The following is a 13,464-nucleotide window of genomic DNA, read 5'->3' as shown; positions in this document are numbered from 1 at the left end:
CCTCTAATAAAAACTCATCCATCCGAATGAAGAGCTGAACAACTGGACAGATGTGGGGTGATACTGTAGAAGGAACTCTGAGGTATTATGACAGAAGAGAAAAAGAGGTTGTGTGTGTTTGATGCCTGAGAAAGGTTTGGAACGAGTGTCTTTATAAATAAAAAAAGGCTAATGGCTGAAAGGATAGACTGATATTTCGATGATAATGGAAGGACGAGAGCAGAGAGAAATGCAAAAGGCCGAGATAGAGGTGACTATGAAGGAAAGATGAAAGATGGAAGAAGCATGGTGAACATTTTGGGAGTATAAAGAGCAGAGCTGAGGGGAGGCTGGAGGTGAAGTGGATGAGAGAGAACGACAATCGGGCACACTGAATATTGAGGTAAAGGCTGGCAGGTCTGGTCCTCGTGTGGAGCAGAGCTAACCTGGAGGAAGACGGGTCTGTCTAGGCGTACATGGTCAACTGGAGCCACTGAAGATGGAAAAGATTCAATAAGTCTGGCGGTTTAAACAAGTATACAAGATGGATGACCCATTCAAATTAGAGCAACAATTGAACACTCGGGAACACACAGCAGCTGCTTTAAATGAACACATCTCTGTCTGTCTGACTACGGTTTACAGCTAACACGTCGTCGTAGCTCTCACCTCCAGGACGCTAAGTCTGATCGTACCATCTCCATCCTGATCGAAGGCCTGGAACGCCCCTGGAGAGAAAAAAACAACACACCAACACAAGTGTGATCCACTTCATCTAAGAGCCCTTTAAAGATACCAAACTGAAGTTACACAGACACAAGAGGGAGAGGCTTTATGATTCTAGACACAGCTGACCTCGTTCTCCTGTCTTGTGAGCTCTGATAGCGCTGTAGAAGTATAATAGTTCACTGATAGAGTAACGTCCTGTTATCCTAGTAAAAGGGTTTTGGGAGACAGGAGCATGTATCTCTACGAACCTTCTTGTGATTGGCTGAATGTCTGCTCGTAGGTTTTATATCTTTCAACCTCTGGGGAGAGAAACATCTGTACCTGACACTAGGATTTAGTAACATAGTAGTAATGGCATTATTATTACTATCATGATTATTGTTATTAATCAGATCATTATTGGTATTATTAGTTCTACACAGAACCGTACAGCTTTCCTTTTAAAAACAGATATATTGTACACGTTTTCTTAAATATTTTGTCATATTGTTGTTGTACATTTTTCGATTCTATATTTATTTCTCTGGAATTTTGCAGAACTTGCTTTTTTATTTTTTCTTACTATGTTGATGGCAACAAACCTGTTTCTGATGAGTTGTGATGTGAACGCCCTACTTTGTGAATAAGGCTCATATAAGCCTTATTTTGAACAGACAAAACAAGTAAAATCCAGATGTTCAGAGCAGAACAACACAACGGCTTTCTCCAACGCAAATCATAACAGCGATGGCGTTTTTGTCGCCGACTCACTGAACATGGCTTCGAGCCGAACCAGGCAGCTGATGAAGCTGTCGAAGTCGATGTTCATGCCCTCGTTGGCGTAGCGCATGGTGATGATGTCGTACAGCTGGTTGTTGAGACGGAAGCCTGAGCGGGACACAAGGCACATGACTGTACAGTGAAGAGAACATTTAGAGGGTGAGTTCAAGCTGTAGGTTCATCTGCAGCACACACACTTTCAAATAATCCCACAAAAAACATGCACGTTTACGCCACAAAATATGATTCAATGTCGTGGTTTTTCAAAATGTTGCATCAGACAATGACATGATGCATCATTTCATTATTGTATATTTGTTTTTAAACTCCGCTAACAGTTCAGCATTGATAATTACTGTGTATTTTCAGGCCTATTTGCAAACAGCACAATACTGTTTTAACTACAGTAAGCTTTATCTTTTAAACAGTATAATAACTATATATTATAGCATATTTGAACCATACACAGTACAGTAGTTTGAAAAGCTCTACTTTGAACAATTAAGTGTGATTAAGTATATAGCGAAGCTGTATACTTAATTTGGGTTTTATTTGCTGAGGCTTTGAGATATGTTTCTCTGAAACCTGTCTTTCCTGATTCATTGTTACTCTGGATATTATTCAATTCTCATTCGTCTTCATTGTATCAGAAATCTAAGACACAGAAAATCTCAAAACACGGGCAAGAAAAGACAAAATATCTCTATGGATTCATTTAGTAAGTGGAAAGCTAATCTTTTAGTGATGAAGTGAAATAAGAGAAGAAGAAGAGTGATTACCTGCATCATTGACAGCATTCCTCATCTCGTAACTGTTGATGCTACCGGACTGATCGGCGTTATAGTGATTAAAGATTCCCTGAAAGAGAGCAAGAGGGACACTTGATGTCTAAACTGCTGCTGGTAGTGAACGCATCTTTTCAGACTAACTTTAACTGCGAGTGAATAAAAGAGGGAAATGCTGTCGAGCGTCAGACAGAGAGGAAACCTGCATCCCCACCTGCCACTGTTTGATCTTATTCCACAGATGTCTGAACTCCCGAAGATTGAGTCTACCTGTCCCGTCCATCTAAACAGGAGCAGTTAAGACCAAAGTCGTGTCGCATATTTAGTCAGAAAACAATCATAATCCAGTTTCCCTCTGTGAGCCTAAAACTGACATCTATTTGATGTAAAAGAGGTTTATCTTGTGTGTAGTTGTGGCTATCCACTGATAGAATACTGGTGCAGCCAGACACTTCAATTTTGAACTTCTTCTCCAGAATGTTAGTAAACTGATTGTAATAAAACATCCTGTCCTGACACTTTGACCCACACTGACTTTGTTATTATAGTTCACCTGTTTTGTGTCACATAAAGCTGAATAAACTATTTTAAAAATCCCTTTTGGATCAGCTACAAAAAGCAGCGTCACAAAGCTGCAAACAAGGCTGTTTTTCCCCCGACAATACAAACATATGACGATCTTATAGAATATGATGCATTGCTGTAGATTAAAGTTCACAATAGGAGTTAAAATGATCACAATCTTAAACATCTACAGCAGTAAAATGCAACATACACATTAATATGAATGCAAAAACATCATATATATTATATAAAGATGAAACATAACGAGTACTTTGTTAATACTGTAAGTACATCCTGCTGATAATACTTTTACTTAAGGAAGGCAGGACGTGTACTTGTAGTGGAGTATTTTCACAGTGTGGTACTAGCACTTTGATCTGAATACATCTTCCAGCTGTGTAATAATTTAGCGTCTTCTCGTGGAGTCGGCGGTCAAAAGCATGTTGCTTGATGACAAACGTGAACTCGTTTCTCCTCAATGTGACCCGTCGCCGTGTTTGTGTGGTGACTCGAGGCCTCGGCCCGCTGAGCGTCCATCACAGACCCCGTTCGGGGGTCTCAGCAGGTTGTGCCTCCTACAGACAACACAGCCAGCCCGATGCACTCGATACAAAGGATACGTCCATCAGAGCAATCATGCTCCTGCAGCTCTCCAGGCTGAAGCCCTCTGTGTTCAGGTCCTTATCTGGAGGGAAGACAGGGACACGGGGCAAGATTTAGTCATCAATTTTAACATCATATAATTATTAACTAGTTTCAGACTTAGACCTAAAATTAGACTTTTAAACCCCCTGTTTTTACAAAGTAAAAGAAACATTTACATTATATTTAAGATGCAGCAGATACAGTAACCAATAAATTAAGTTATTTTGACAGAAAATCTTTTTTTTGTTGATCTAACTGGACTCACGTTTGGTGATCACGCTGTTGAGAACGTTTTTCAGTTCGTTGGCTGTGATTTCCATGTCCTGCGAGAGCGACCAGCGTGGAGGAGGAAACAGTAGAAGAAGAGAGAAGAAGACGCCCATTAAAATTTGACAATTTTTGCGCATATTTCCACAATAAGCTGGCGATTTAATGTCGTCAGCTATTAGTGGTAAAAGACAAAAACACGAGAAGGTAGAAGACGGCAAAGTCATTCATTAGGATCGTTTGAAAACACAATCTGGTTATTTTTAATCTGGATGTTTCGCTGTACTTCTTGTACTCACATCGCCGGCTATCTCCTGAAAAATAGTCCGAAACTGCTGGTCCTCCTCGCTCTCCTCCCCCGCTGAGGCCGGCGCCGGCTGAGACGTCACCGAGCCACAAAGTAGAAAGAGATGAAGAAACAAGGAAACAAATGTGGTGATCAAGTTTGTGAAAAACTCTCTTTATATGGTACAGAACTGCCTTCATGTGTGTTTCTATTATTCATTATTAAGGATTAAGGATGCCGGGTGAACATATTGAAGAAATTGCTTTAATATGTTTTTATGTGACTGAGTGATCCAGAATACTGCACTCTTTTCTGCAGCTGTTTTTCCATCACTTAAAGAAAAAAGATGAGCCAAAGCTCCAATTCTGCCGAGTCATGAAAAGAAACGAAGGACACTTACCACGGGATGATCGGCCTCGATCCTGTTCTCTATCTCCCTGGGTGAAGACGAACAAACAGCAGTCACGATGGTGACAACAACATCTCATCAGGACCACTCATCTGTTTACTACAATCTCGTTATTCTCATCAGGTGACAAACAAGTAGCGACATCCTGAGCACCGTGTGCAACATACAGTAACTCGTTAAAGTCCCATACTCACATTGGACTAAAAGATCAAACATGATTCCACAAACACTCAATGAAGCTGTGAATAAAATGCGTTAGTTCAGTACCACCTGATGCTTCTTCCAGTCAAGAGTACTTTCTCTTGGTTTGTTCTTATTTTGGGCCTTCTTGGTTGACGAAGGCGTCCTCTTCTTGATTTTGAATCAGATGGGGTTTGAGTAAGTTTGTCAGTTGATAAATTACTATGTGATAACCCACACACCCTTGTGGTGTTCAAGCAGGTTAAAACTAATGTTATTTTACAAGCAAAAACATGTTCGATCTAAAGCCATGTTTGGTGATTCAAAGCTCCCGACAGTGAGCAGCTTGTGGTGCACATCCGTCCCACAGGTCCCCGGGTCCTTCAGAGCTGCATGCTGTCTGTCCTCCACAGCTGCAGGGAGGCGGGTGTTTGTTGATTTGCTTGAATATGCAGAATTGAATATTTTTGAAAAGTTTACCGGATCGTGCCCATATCTGAAGTCGCTTGTCCTAAAAAAGATTCCATAACAGCTTCGAACTGGGGCCGATTTCTTCCAGTTCTACAAATCAAATCGCCGTTAAAATTGTTTGCTCTTGGTGGTTTGTGTCCCGCCCACCCAGCACCCCGACACAAGCCCACCCTCATTAACAAACACACACACCCGCACTGACAAAATGCACATGCACATGTTTAGATGGGCTAAATCAATCCTGCTGCTAGTTTTAATATCAACAGGTAGGGCTGGGTATGGTTGGACATTTGGCTGTATTTAAAGTTTTAGGTTCAATAATGTAACTTTTGGGATACTTGTGTAGTGCTGAAGAATATGTCAATTTAATCATCTACAAAAAATGACATCTATAATTCACAGACATCTTTCTTGTCTCGAGTCCAAAAACTGTAGTTGTGATTTCTCACAAAGACTCGCAACACTTCTATTTAACTATATTTAAAAAAGGAACATTTGAAATGACTCTTCATCACGTACAGAGGAATTAAAACAGTTAAACATCACGTTTCTAACCGGTTCTCGTTTGATTCCTCTACACCGGACGAAGAGCCAAGTCAGGCTTAAAACAAAACCTTTGAAATGTAAGTTTATTGGGAGCGTTTAACAGTGTCAGTTAATCGACTTGTTGATCCACAGAAAACAAGTATTTTGAGTCATTTCTTAACAAAATAAATGTCAAATATTAGCTGGCTCCAGTTTCCCAAATGTGGGTAATTGCTGCATTACTTTGTCTTACTCTATCTTGAGCTTTTGAACCAAAACAAGACGTCTGAAGACATCAACCCTTTGACACTTTTCATTAGCGCCCCGGAAAAAAAATGGATTAATTGAGTAAATCGACTGATTAATCAAAGATTAAAATCCTCAGCTCTAACCGGTGTTGCAACTCTTTGTGAGGTAGAAAATGGAAGAAACATAATCATGTTTACGTCTTTTGGATAAGTGCATCAAAACTCCAAAATACCTCTTGATGAACTTTCTAATACCTCTCAATATCCTCGATGAAACACTGCCATTGCCAATAACCAATCTGGTTTTGATATGCGATGCATTTTAATACCCAGCCCTACTAAGAAACATCAGTGGAGTGAAATAATCAAACATATCTACCTGTAAATATGTTATTCTAACAAGGGAAAAGCAGCGCACCCGTTCCCTCCTCTTACCCTGCTCGCCCCCCTGCAGGCCACCCTGATCGCCCTCACCCACTCACTCTGAGGTGTTCCTCTTATCAGAGAAGACTCGCAGGATGAACTCCCCCTCCTGGTGCGGCTCGTACGTGGAGGGAACGATGACGTACTCTCCGGGGCTCAGGCGGAAACGCTGCGTCACCTCGCGCAGGTTGATGTAGGACTTGCAGCGAGCTTTGGAGGAGTTGAACAGGAAGAAGTCCTTCTGCATGTGCTGCTTGTTCCCGTGCATCTGGAACGGGAAGGAGATGCTGAACGGAGACAGTTCCAACACTCATATAAGATGCACACGGTTTAGCACTATTGTGTAGAAATGAGTGATGATAATAAAAGATGGAAACATAGAACAAACAGTAATCAACTTGCAAACTGCTGCTCCTCTGTGAGAGGTTACACCTTCCTTACCTCCTTTGGCACCTGCAGAGAAACAGAGGCAACGTCAGTGTTTGTGTCATTTAAGGGTGCAAATTAAAAGCTCATTTCTCGTTTGGTGACAGAGGGACATTCAAAAAAATGTATTAAACATGTGCATCAGAACTAGAACAAATGGCTCATTTAAAAAACTTAAATGATTTATGCAATTTATGTATATTAATGTATGCTGCAGAATTATGGAACATGCCACAAAGTGCTGTATAATGAATTAACATGATAATATTTAAACTTAATGTAAAAAAAACAAACACGTATACAAAAAACACACTTCACAAAGTCTGTCACACAATCTCTCCGCGGCGACTAAGAACAGGACACCTCGTAAATGGCGAATCCGATGGTGAAGAGGTTGGCGCCCATCTTGCGCTCTTTCCGCCTGTTCTTCTGCATCAGAGCCACCACGAAGGTGCAGCCCACCTCGTTGTCCTCGGGATCATCGTCCTCCTCCAGCAGACGGAGGCGGTACTGAGGGTTGGTCCAGAAAGTGTCTGCAGGACATTTAGCGTTCGGTTTCTATTTTTTTGAAATGAGTGTTTTCCCGCATTGTTCTTTAAATGCATCGTGATAGTGTTTATTAAGTTTTGAGTGGCAGAATAAAACTGAGTATATTTACTCAAATCTTCTATTTAAAAAGGAGCCATTCAGGCTCTTTCAATATAATTATGGTCTTTTAAAGATAGACAGAAAAAGAGTGCATCTTCATATTTGATTCTCTGTATTCTCTGTTATCGATAGTCAAAGACTAAACTGGCCGTGCATGCATTAAGCACATCGATACGTCAGAGGACACAGTGACTGATCTCCTGCTTGTGGTGTAAACTGTTGTGTTGTTCTGCAGACTGAGGTACCTGGGTAGTTCCTGCAGCCCCCAGCAGAGCAGCCTCTCACCCAGCGACCCTCGTTCACAGAAACCGTCCACTTGTGGATCTTGTCCTCCTCCAGGGCGTCGGGGGTGAGGTTACAGATCTCGATCTTAGTGTAGTTCTTCTTGAAGTCCTCGAATGACATCCTGGAAGAGATCAGAACATTAACATCTGGCATCACAGTTCAGCACAGTCCTGACTCTCTCCAAATACCGACAAAGGTTAATGCTTTTAATACAAGGTGCAGCTCTTTTGTTTGATTTCTGGATCCTGAACCCGGTTTGAAGCGTAAAAACGTGCGTCTCACCAGAACTCTCCATCCTCGGCACTCTGGTGCTGCAGCTTCTCTTTTTCGGTCTTAGAGAGAGCGGCCCACTCTTTAGAGCTGTTGGAGAGGACGGGAAATAGTGAAGTGTAATAGAGTAATGGGATCTAATACCAGACCGAACAATCGTCACAATACACGATACAGCTTTTTTGCTTACGTCTTCGATTACATGTCAACTGTTTGGAGTTATTTCATGCTTGCTATGCCAACAAGTTCTGTCTAAAATCGACTTTTAAAAACTTTTACAAAGTTAAGAAAGCGATGTTTAGGTCAAGCCTGATGTTTCCTCCAATTAAACCACCGGTATGGGATCAGTAGCCCAGGTATCGGTAACAGTATCGGGACTGAAAAAGTGGGATTGTGCTCCCCTAGATTTCAATAAAGATTTGAGTTTGATTATTTTAATAAATGGAAAAGAAGGTTTAAGACCTTCATCCATCTTCAGCAGCTCTGTAACAGAAAAGTAGAGCTGACAATAAAAAGATTTAATGATGAGGAAATGATGGTTACTTGTCGCTCCAGGAACCGTTCCACTCCACTTGACCCCACGGGTTCCTGAGACGCACCAGACGCACTTTAGATTCCTTGTGCTGAGACGGTTTACACTGCAGGAGAAGTGGAGATTCTCACGTATAAACTCATACTCGCTGAAACTGTATTTAACTTAATGATCTGTTTTAAAAGCAGCGTCAGTGAACCTCAAACTAGCACTTGTCATTGTTTACCTCCTCCACTGCCGTCACAGAGTAGGCGTGACCCTTCACCAGTCCCGTCACAGTACGAGTCTCAAAGCGAGCGGGAACCAGGGACTGCAGACACACAAAATACATGTTGCACCTGTTTATAGTGTAGAAATATTAAAAACACAACTAGCAGCTCATTTACAGTAAAGCTCTTCATTAACAAATATAAATGACACGTTTTGCCAAATAGTTATCAGAATCTTTCACAATTATTTTCTATGAATGCTAGCACACAGTTTTATTTCCTGCATGTCTTTTCTGTTTATTATTATTATTATTATTATTATCATTTTATTGTATTTATTTTGTATTATCGTTGAATATATTTTAATAGTCTGATTTTATTTGCATCCCTGAAATGTTTTAATCTGGTTCAAACATGTAAAGCGCTTTGTAACATTTGTTTTGAAACATGCTAAATACATACAGTTTATTATTATTATTATTAACGTTGTTATTATTATCAATGCAATTTGCATGGCAAAAAACGTGTTCAGGTGTATTCAATATAGCGTGACATCACTTTATGCAGCAAACCTTCAGTGAGACAAAGGTTTTTCAGTTCGGTCTTAAATGTCTCCTCTGATGATGATGACAGCAGAGAAGTTATCAGTTATTAAACAGGACGTCGTGGTCCTGTTATGTAATGTGTGGCTCACATCGATGGAGCAGCCCATGAGGGAGCCTCTCTCCAGAGCTTTCATCATGATCTTGTAGAGCTCTTTGGGAGCTTCCTTCATCTCGTAGAACTCCGTGACTCCACCAGTGAAGTCCTCCATGGCCTCGGTGGTGTTTCCTCCCTTCAGGGCCTCGTAGGAGCCGTGCAGCCTAAACAGACAATAAAAAAAATCATTCATTCAGACACACCCATGTTTTAATCCTATTACAAGTCATCTGGGTTCCTTTGGCCTTGATTTTTTATCTTAGTGAGACACTTTCCCAGTTAAATAATGTTGTTTTTCACCTCCCATCATTATTTAGACCTAACCTTACGTAGTGTGTTTGCATGCCAAAAAAAAGGCGTATTATATGAGACAGACTGCTTCTCTCATTTCTTTACTTTGTGCCTCCTCGTCTCCTCTCTCCTCCATCTTCCTGTGACCTGGAAATCAATCTCATCTTGAAAGGACGTTTCAATTCCTAAAACGCATCTCGAGGAGAGAGGAGGCTTGCCGGAGTTGCTACGAGCGAGGATGCACAAGAAGAGGCCTTTGTGGAAGTCTTAAACGGGGCATTCCTGTCACATAATGCCATGTTGTGAATTGAAATAAAAGTAAGAATATAAGTTTAACGCTTTAATGTTCATCTCATGGAGATCATACGGAGTATATTAAAACAATGGACAGCTGTTGCAGCTGTGCAACACGTCATATTTTATTGATGTTGCATTAAAATGACGGCTCCAATGCACAGATGTCTCTCTTTGTTAAACGCCTGCTGCATCAACTCCTCGCATCTCTTCCTCGCCTCCTTCGCTTGCATCTCAGGTGGGAGGGAGTAAGACGTAAGGAGAGCAGACGAGGAAAGGAATCGAGGATGTACAAATTAAGAAATGAGAACAGCCCTTTGATTGCAGCCCACAAATTCAGCTTGGAATAGATGGACAGCGAGTACAGCAGCTCAGCAGAGTAGAATAATTCAGCACTCACTTGGCGTAGGCCTTCTCCAGCAGGGCGCTCCAGAACTCGTTCCTCTCTGCGGACTTAGTGAAGACCAGCTGGTTGTTGAAAGTTGGGATGCGGTCATCAATGACGACGTCGACCCAGTCGCCGTAACGCCAGAACTGAAGGACAGAAGGAGAAACAACACTGAGGATGAAGCATGAGAAGATGTTCCTTCAACTTCTGCAAACTTTATTAAGGAGAGACACTGAACAGGGTAAATAAAATAACTAATAGACATCACCATGAAACCTCCCCGGTTGATTACTTACATTAAGGAAACTATTTTTGTGTTTCACGTTTTCTAAAATTGTATGTTTAAATATGCAAATGAGACGTTATCTTACTAAATATGTGCTCATTTAGATACATTTCCAGATGTAAACATTGGATAAAGTCAGGTTCATTTTGTTAACATATTAGAGTCAAAGGCTTATATTAAGACAATCATTTTTTGCGTGAGAAGTTTTCTGAAATGTTGTGTTTAAATATGCAAATGCATGATTATCTAATGGTAACTTTTGGGGAAAAGTAGTAAAATAAAGACCTGAACGTATGGACGCAACGGAAAGACAAAATAGCCCAAAATCTCGAAATGAAATTAGTTTTTGCCTGCAGTGTCTCGCTCTCTGTTTAAGACTAATTAACGTAGTTTTCCTCATCTGTTTCAGTGAACCTGACGGTTGTTTCTGACCTGGAAGTGGAAGATGCCTCCATAGCCCTCGGAGAAGCTTTGCTCCGGAGGAACGACGCGGTAGAGAAGCTTCTCATTCAAGGTGAGACAGGCGATGGCAGCCAGCAACCAGCAGTCGCCTGAACACGGACAATCATTTCATTTAATTAAATACAATTCTAACATCTTTTATGACAGCCACACATCGTACATAAAAAGAATTGTCTGAAGTCTTTTGATTGACATACGGTGTGATCTCTGAAACCTTCTGCTGTATAGATTTTGTCATCGCCTTTCCTTCATTCGTCAGCTGCCACGTTAAAGAACATGTACCTTTTCACCGATTGTGTTTCCACTCACAACAAAACCAAAGACGACAGGAACTTCTTTGCCGGACCTATTTTTGTTTTACTGGAGGAAAAGACACCCGCCGAGTGCTGACGTTTGTGTTTCCTGATTTTGTCCAGGTGTGTGACAGACGGGGGTGTTACTGGAAACAATGTAGGTTTTTCAACAGGGAATGGTTACCAGTGTCTGCCAGGACCTTTGTCCCTTTTGGTCGCCCTTTATTTGCAGCCTGAACAATGAGAAGTGCTGCTGGTTGGATTCCCTTCCAAAAGACTAAGCACAATATGGGGAGGCCGCTGCGAACGGAGAGAGGCCGTGTGCGAGGGGATCGATGGGATGTTTGCTACCCTGTTAGCCCCCAAAACCGCCTGAATATACTGTGACTGAATGATGAATACACTGGGAGTGGCTGCATACATTATGTACAGCTCACCTCACGCACTCCTGTCACACTGCATGTGTGAGTTTTTCTTTCAATCAGTGAGTTTAAATAACACCTAGAAGCCGTTAATACGCCAGCAAGCAATAACAGGACAGTGTTTTAAGGTGGATCTTGTCATTCCACAGATGTGTTCTTCTTGTTATCAACCTCATTATGATGGGGTTGATTTTAGTCTATCGTCATTGAAACTTTCCGTCATTGTGTAAATCAAAATTAAAATCCACCTTCGTTTCACAAAATGAAGTGTAAAGAGGCACGATTTACCAAGGTCTCCCTGGCAGATGTCTGTCCGACTCGCTCCTCCAACAATGAACTGAGGGTTCTCACAGATTTCCTGTTGACAATAACAAACAAAAATTGTAAACCGGTAATCAATCTCATATCAGGACTGATGCTTGTGATTTTGACTGGGGCTAGATTACAATCATCTCTAAATAGATACGTAATAAAATACCCATAATGTCAGAGCTACTAAGCCAAAACAAAGTCATAAGAACAAAATAAATGTCCGATCCATCTGTGTGGGACTGGCGGGGCGTATATGGATCCCATCCGAGTCTCCGGGTAAAATCCCACAGCAGCAGTTAGTTTTCCACTCAGGTTCGATGATGCCATCCCCACCTCCCACATGTGTGATCCATCCCCTCCTTATCTTACCCCGATCTAATCGCCCCCTCTCCTACCTTGGGCCTCTTCCAGACGATGTTCTTGACCTTGTTGGACTTGTGTCCGAGCTCCTTGAAGCCCAGAGACTCCACGGTGGCCGGGAAAGAGTCATCCTCAAACTGGGTCTTCCTCTGAAGACACTCCTGCCTCAGCGTGTTGAAGTCCTGGGCGTTGAAGCGGAGGGGCTTGTTCAGAGACCCTTCCCCGTCTCTCCTCTCTCGTTCCCGGATCAACCGGTCACAGAAAAAGCCGGACGGTGTATACGGCATCTCGTCGCAGCTGACTATTTCCTTTTTTTTTTTTAAACTGGCTTTTGCCACTTGTACTAAAGTCTTACAAGCCTAAAACCCCTGGCATAAATCCAAACAGCTAATGTCTGATTGGCTCTTTCTTTGTGTGACGTCCCCCTTCCCTTCGTCACAGAGTTGATGCAAAAGCTCGGTGTGAAAGACTCCACATGCATTCACCTTCCTTTGCATTACCATGCACATACACACACGTGTGCACAGAAACTCACACATCACATAAACCACCATTTGTTGCGCTCCCATTGGCTGACCTGAACAATGATCTGTGTGGTGCTGTGGTGCTCCGGTGCCATCATTGTTGGGTGACACAAAGGGCCAGAGGGCATGTAAAGAGTGGTGGGTAGATGCCCTGCCTCAGCAGAAGGCATTCAACCCCTTTAAACCTATTCTCAATGGAGCTCAGCATTGAGCAGTCTCAGCATAACTAGAGCAGGCCAATGCTATGAAGAAGAGTATCAGCCATCTTTTAGCAAAGTACAAATTCAATCCCATGTTTTGGGTATTGTTTAAACAGCATAGATGACCACCAATAGACGGCCAGTGTGATTCTCAAAGAGCGGTTAAAGGTCAAAGAAACATAACGTTCAGTCTGACGTGACGCTCTTTCTGTCTAAGATATGAATGCTGTAAACAAAACACAAAAAAAACACAGAATACAAAAACTATTTCTGCGATGGAAATAGAAAAAAAT

General features: G+C 41.8%; 1 protein-coding gene across 2 annotated transcripts; it reads right to left on the bottom strand.

The window, feature by feature from the left end:
* Positions 1-8: 8 nt before the first annotated feature.
* Positions 9-12,734, bottom strand: capn3a (calpain 3a, (p94)). 2 transcript variants are annotated; one of them, XM_031847562.1, is made up of 21 exons: positions 12,483-12,734; positions 12,064-12,133; positions 11,031-11,149; positions 10,325-10,458; positions 9,335-9,503; positions 8,658-8,741; positions 8,443-8,537; positions 7,912-7,989; positions 7,590-7,750; positions 7,060-7,229; positions 6,712-6,723; positions 6,330-6,538; positions 4,415-4,451; positions 4,003-4,105; positions 3,727-3,801; positions 3,437-3,501; positions 2,467-2,535; positions 2,247-2,325; positions 1,459-1,575; positions 649-707; positions 9-472 (listed from the first exon to the last, which is right to left on the bottom strand). In XM_031847562.1, exons 1-21 carry the CDS (start codon positions 12,732-12,734, stop codon positions 446-448), a joined length of 2,184 nt encoding a protein of 727 aa, XP_031703422.1. In that variant the 3' UTR covers positions 9-445. The 2 variants fall into 2 exon arrangements, with proteins under 2 accessions (XP_031703422.1, XP_031703424.1); XM_031847564.1 differs by having other exon boundaries at positions 3,727-3,784; positions 4,028-4,105.
* Between the last annotated feature and the right edge of the window lie 730 nt (positions 12,735-13,464).

The sequence above is a fragment of the Anarrhichthys ocellatus genome, unplaced genomic scaffold, assembly GCF_004355925.1.
Source record: "Anarrhichthys ocellatus isolate YVR2014 unplaced genomic scaffold, GSC_Weel_1.0 scaffold7, whole genome shotgun sequence".
Lineage (NCBI taxonomy): Eukaryota > Metazoa > Chordata > Actinopteri > Perciformes > Anarhichadidae > Anarrhichthys > Anarrhichthys ocellatus.
The sequence above is the reverse complement of the archived record's forward strand: the minus strand, read 5'-3'. Positions and strand labels throughout refer to the sequence as shown.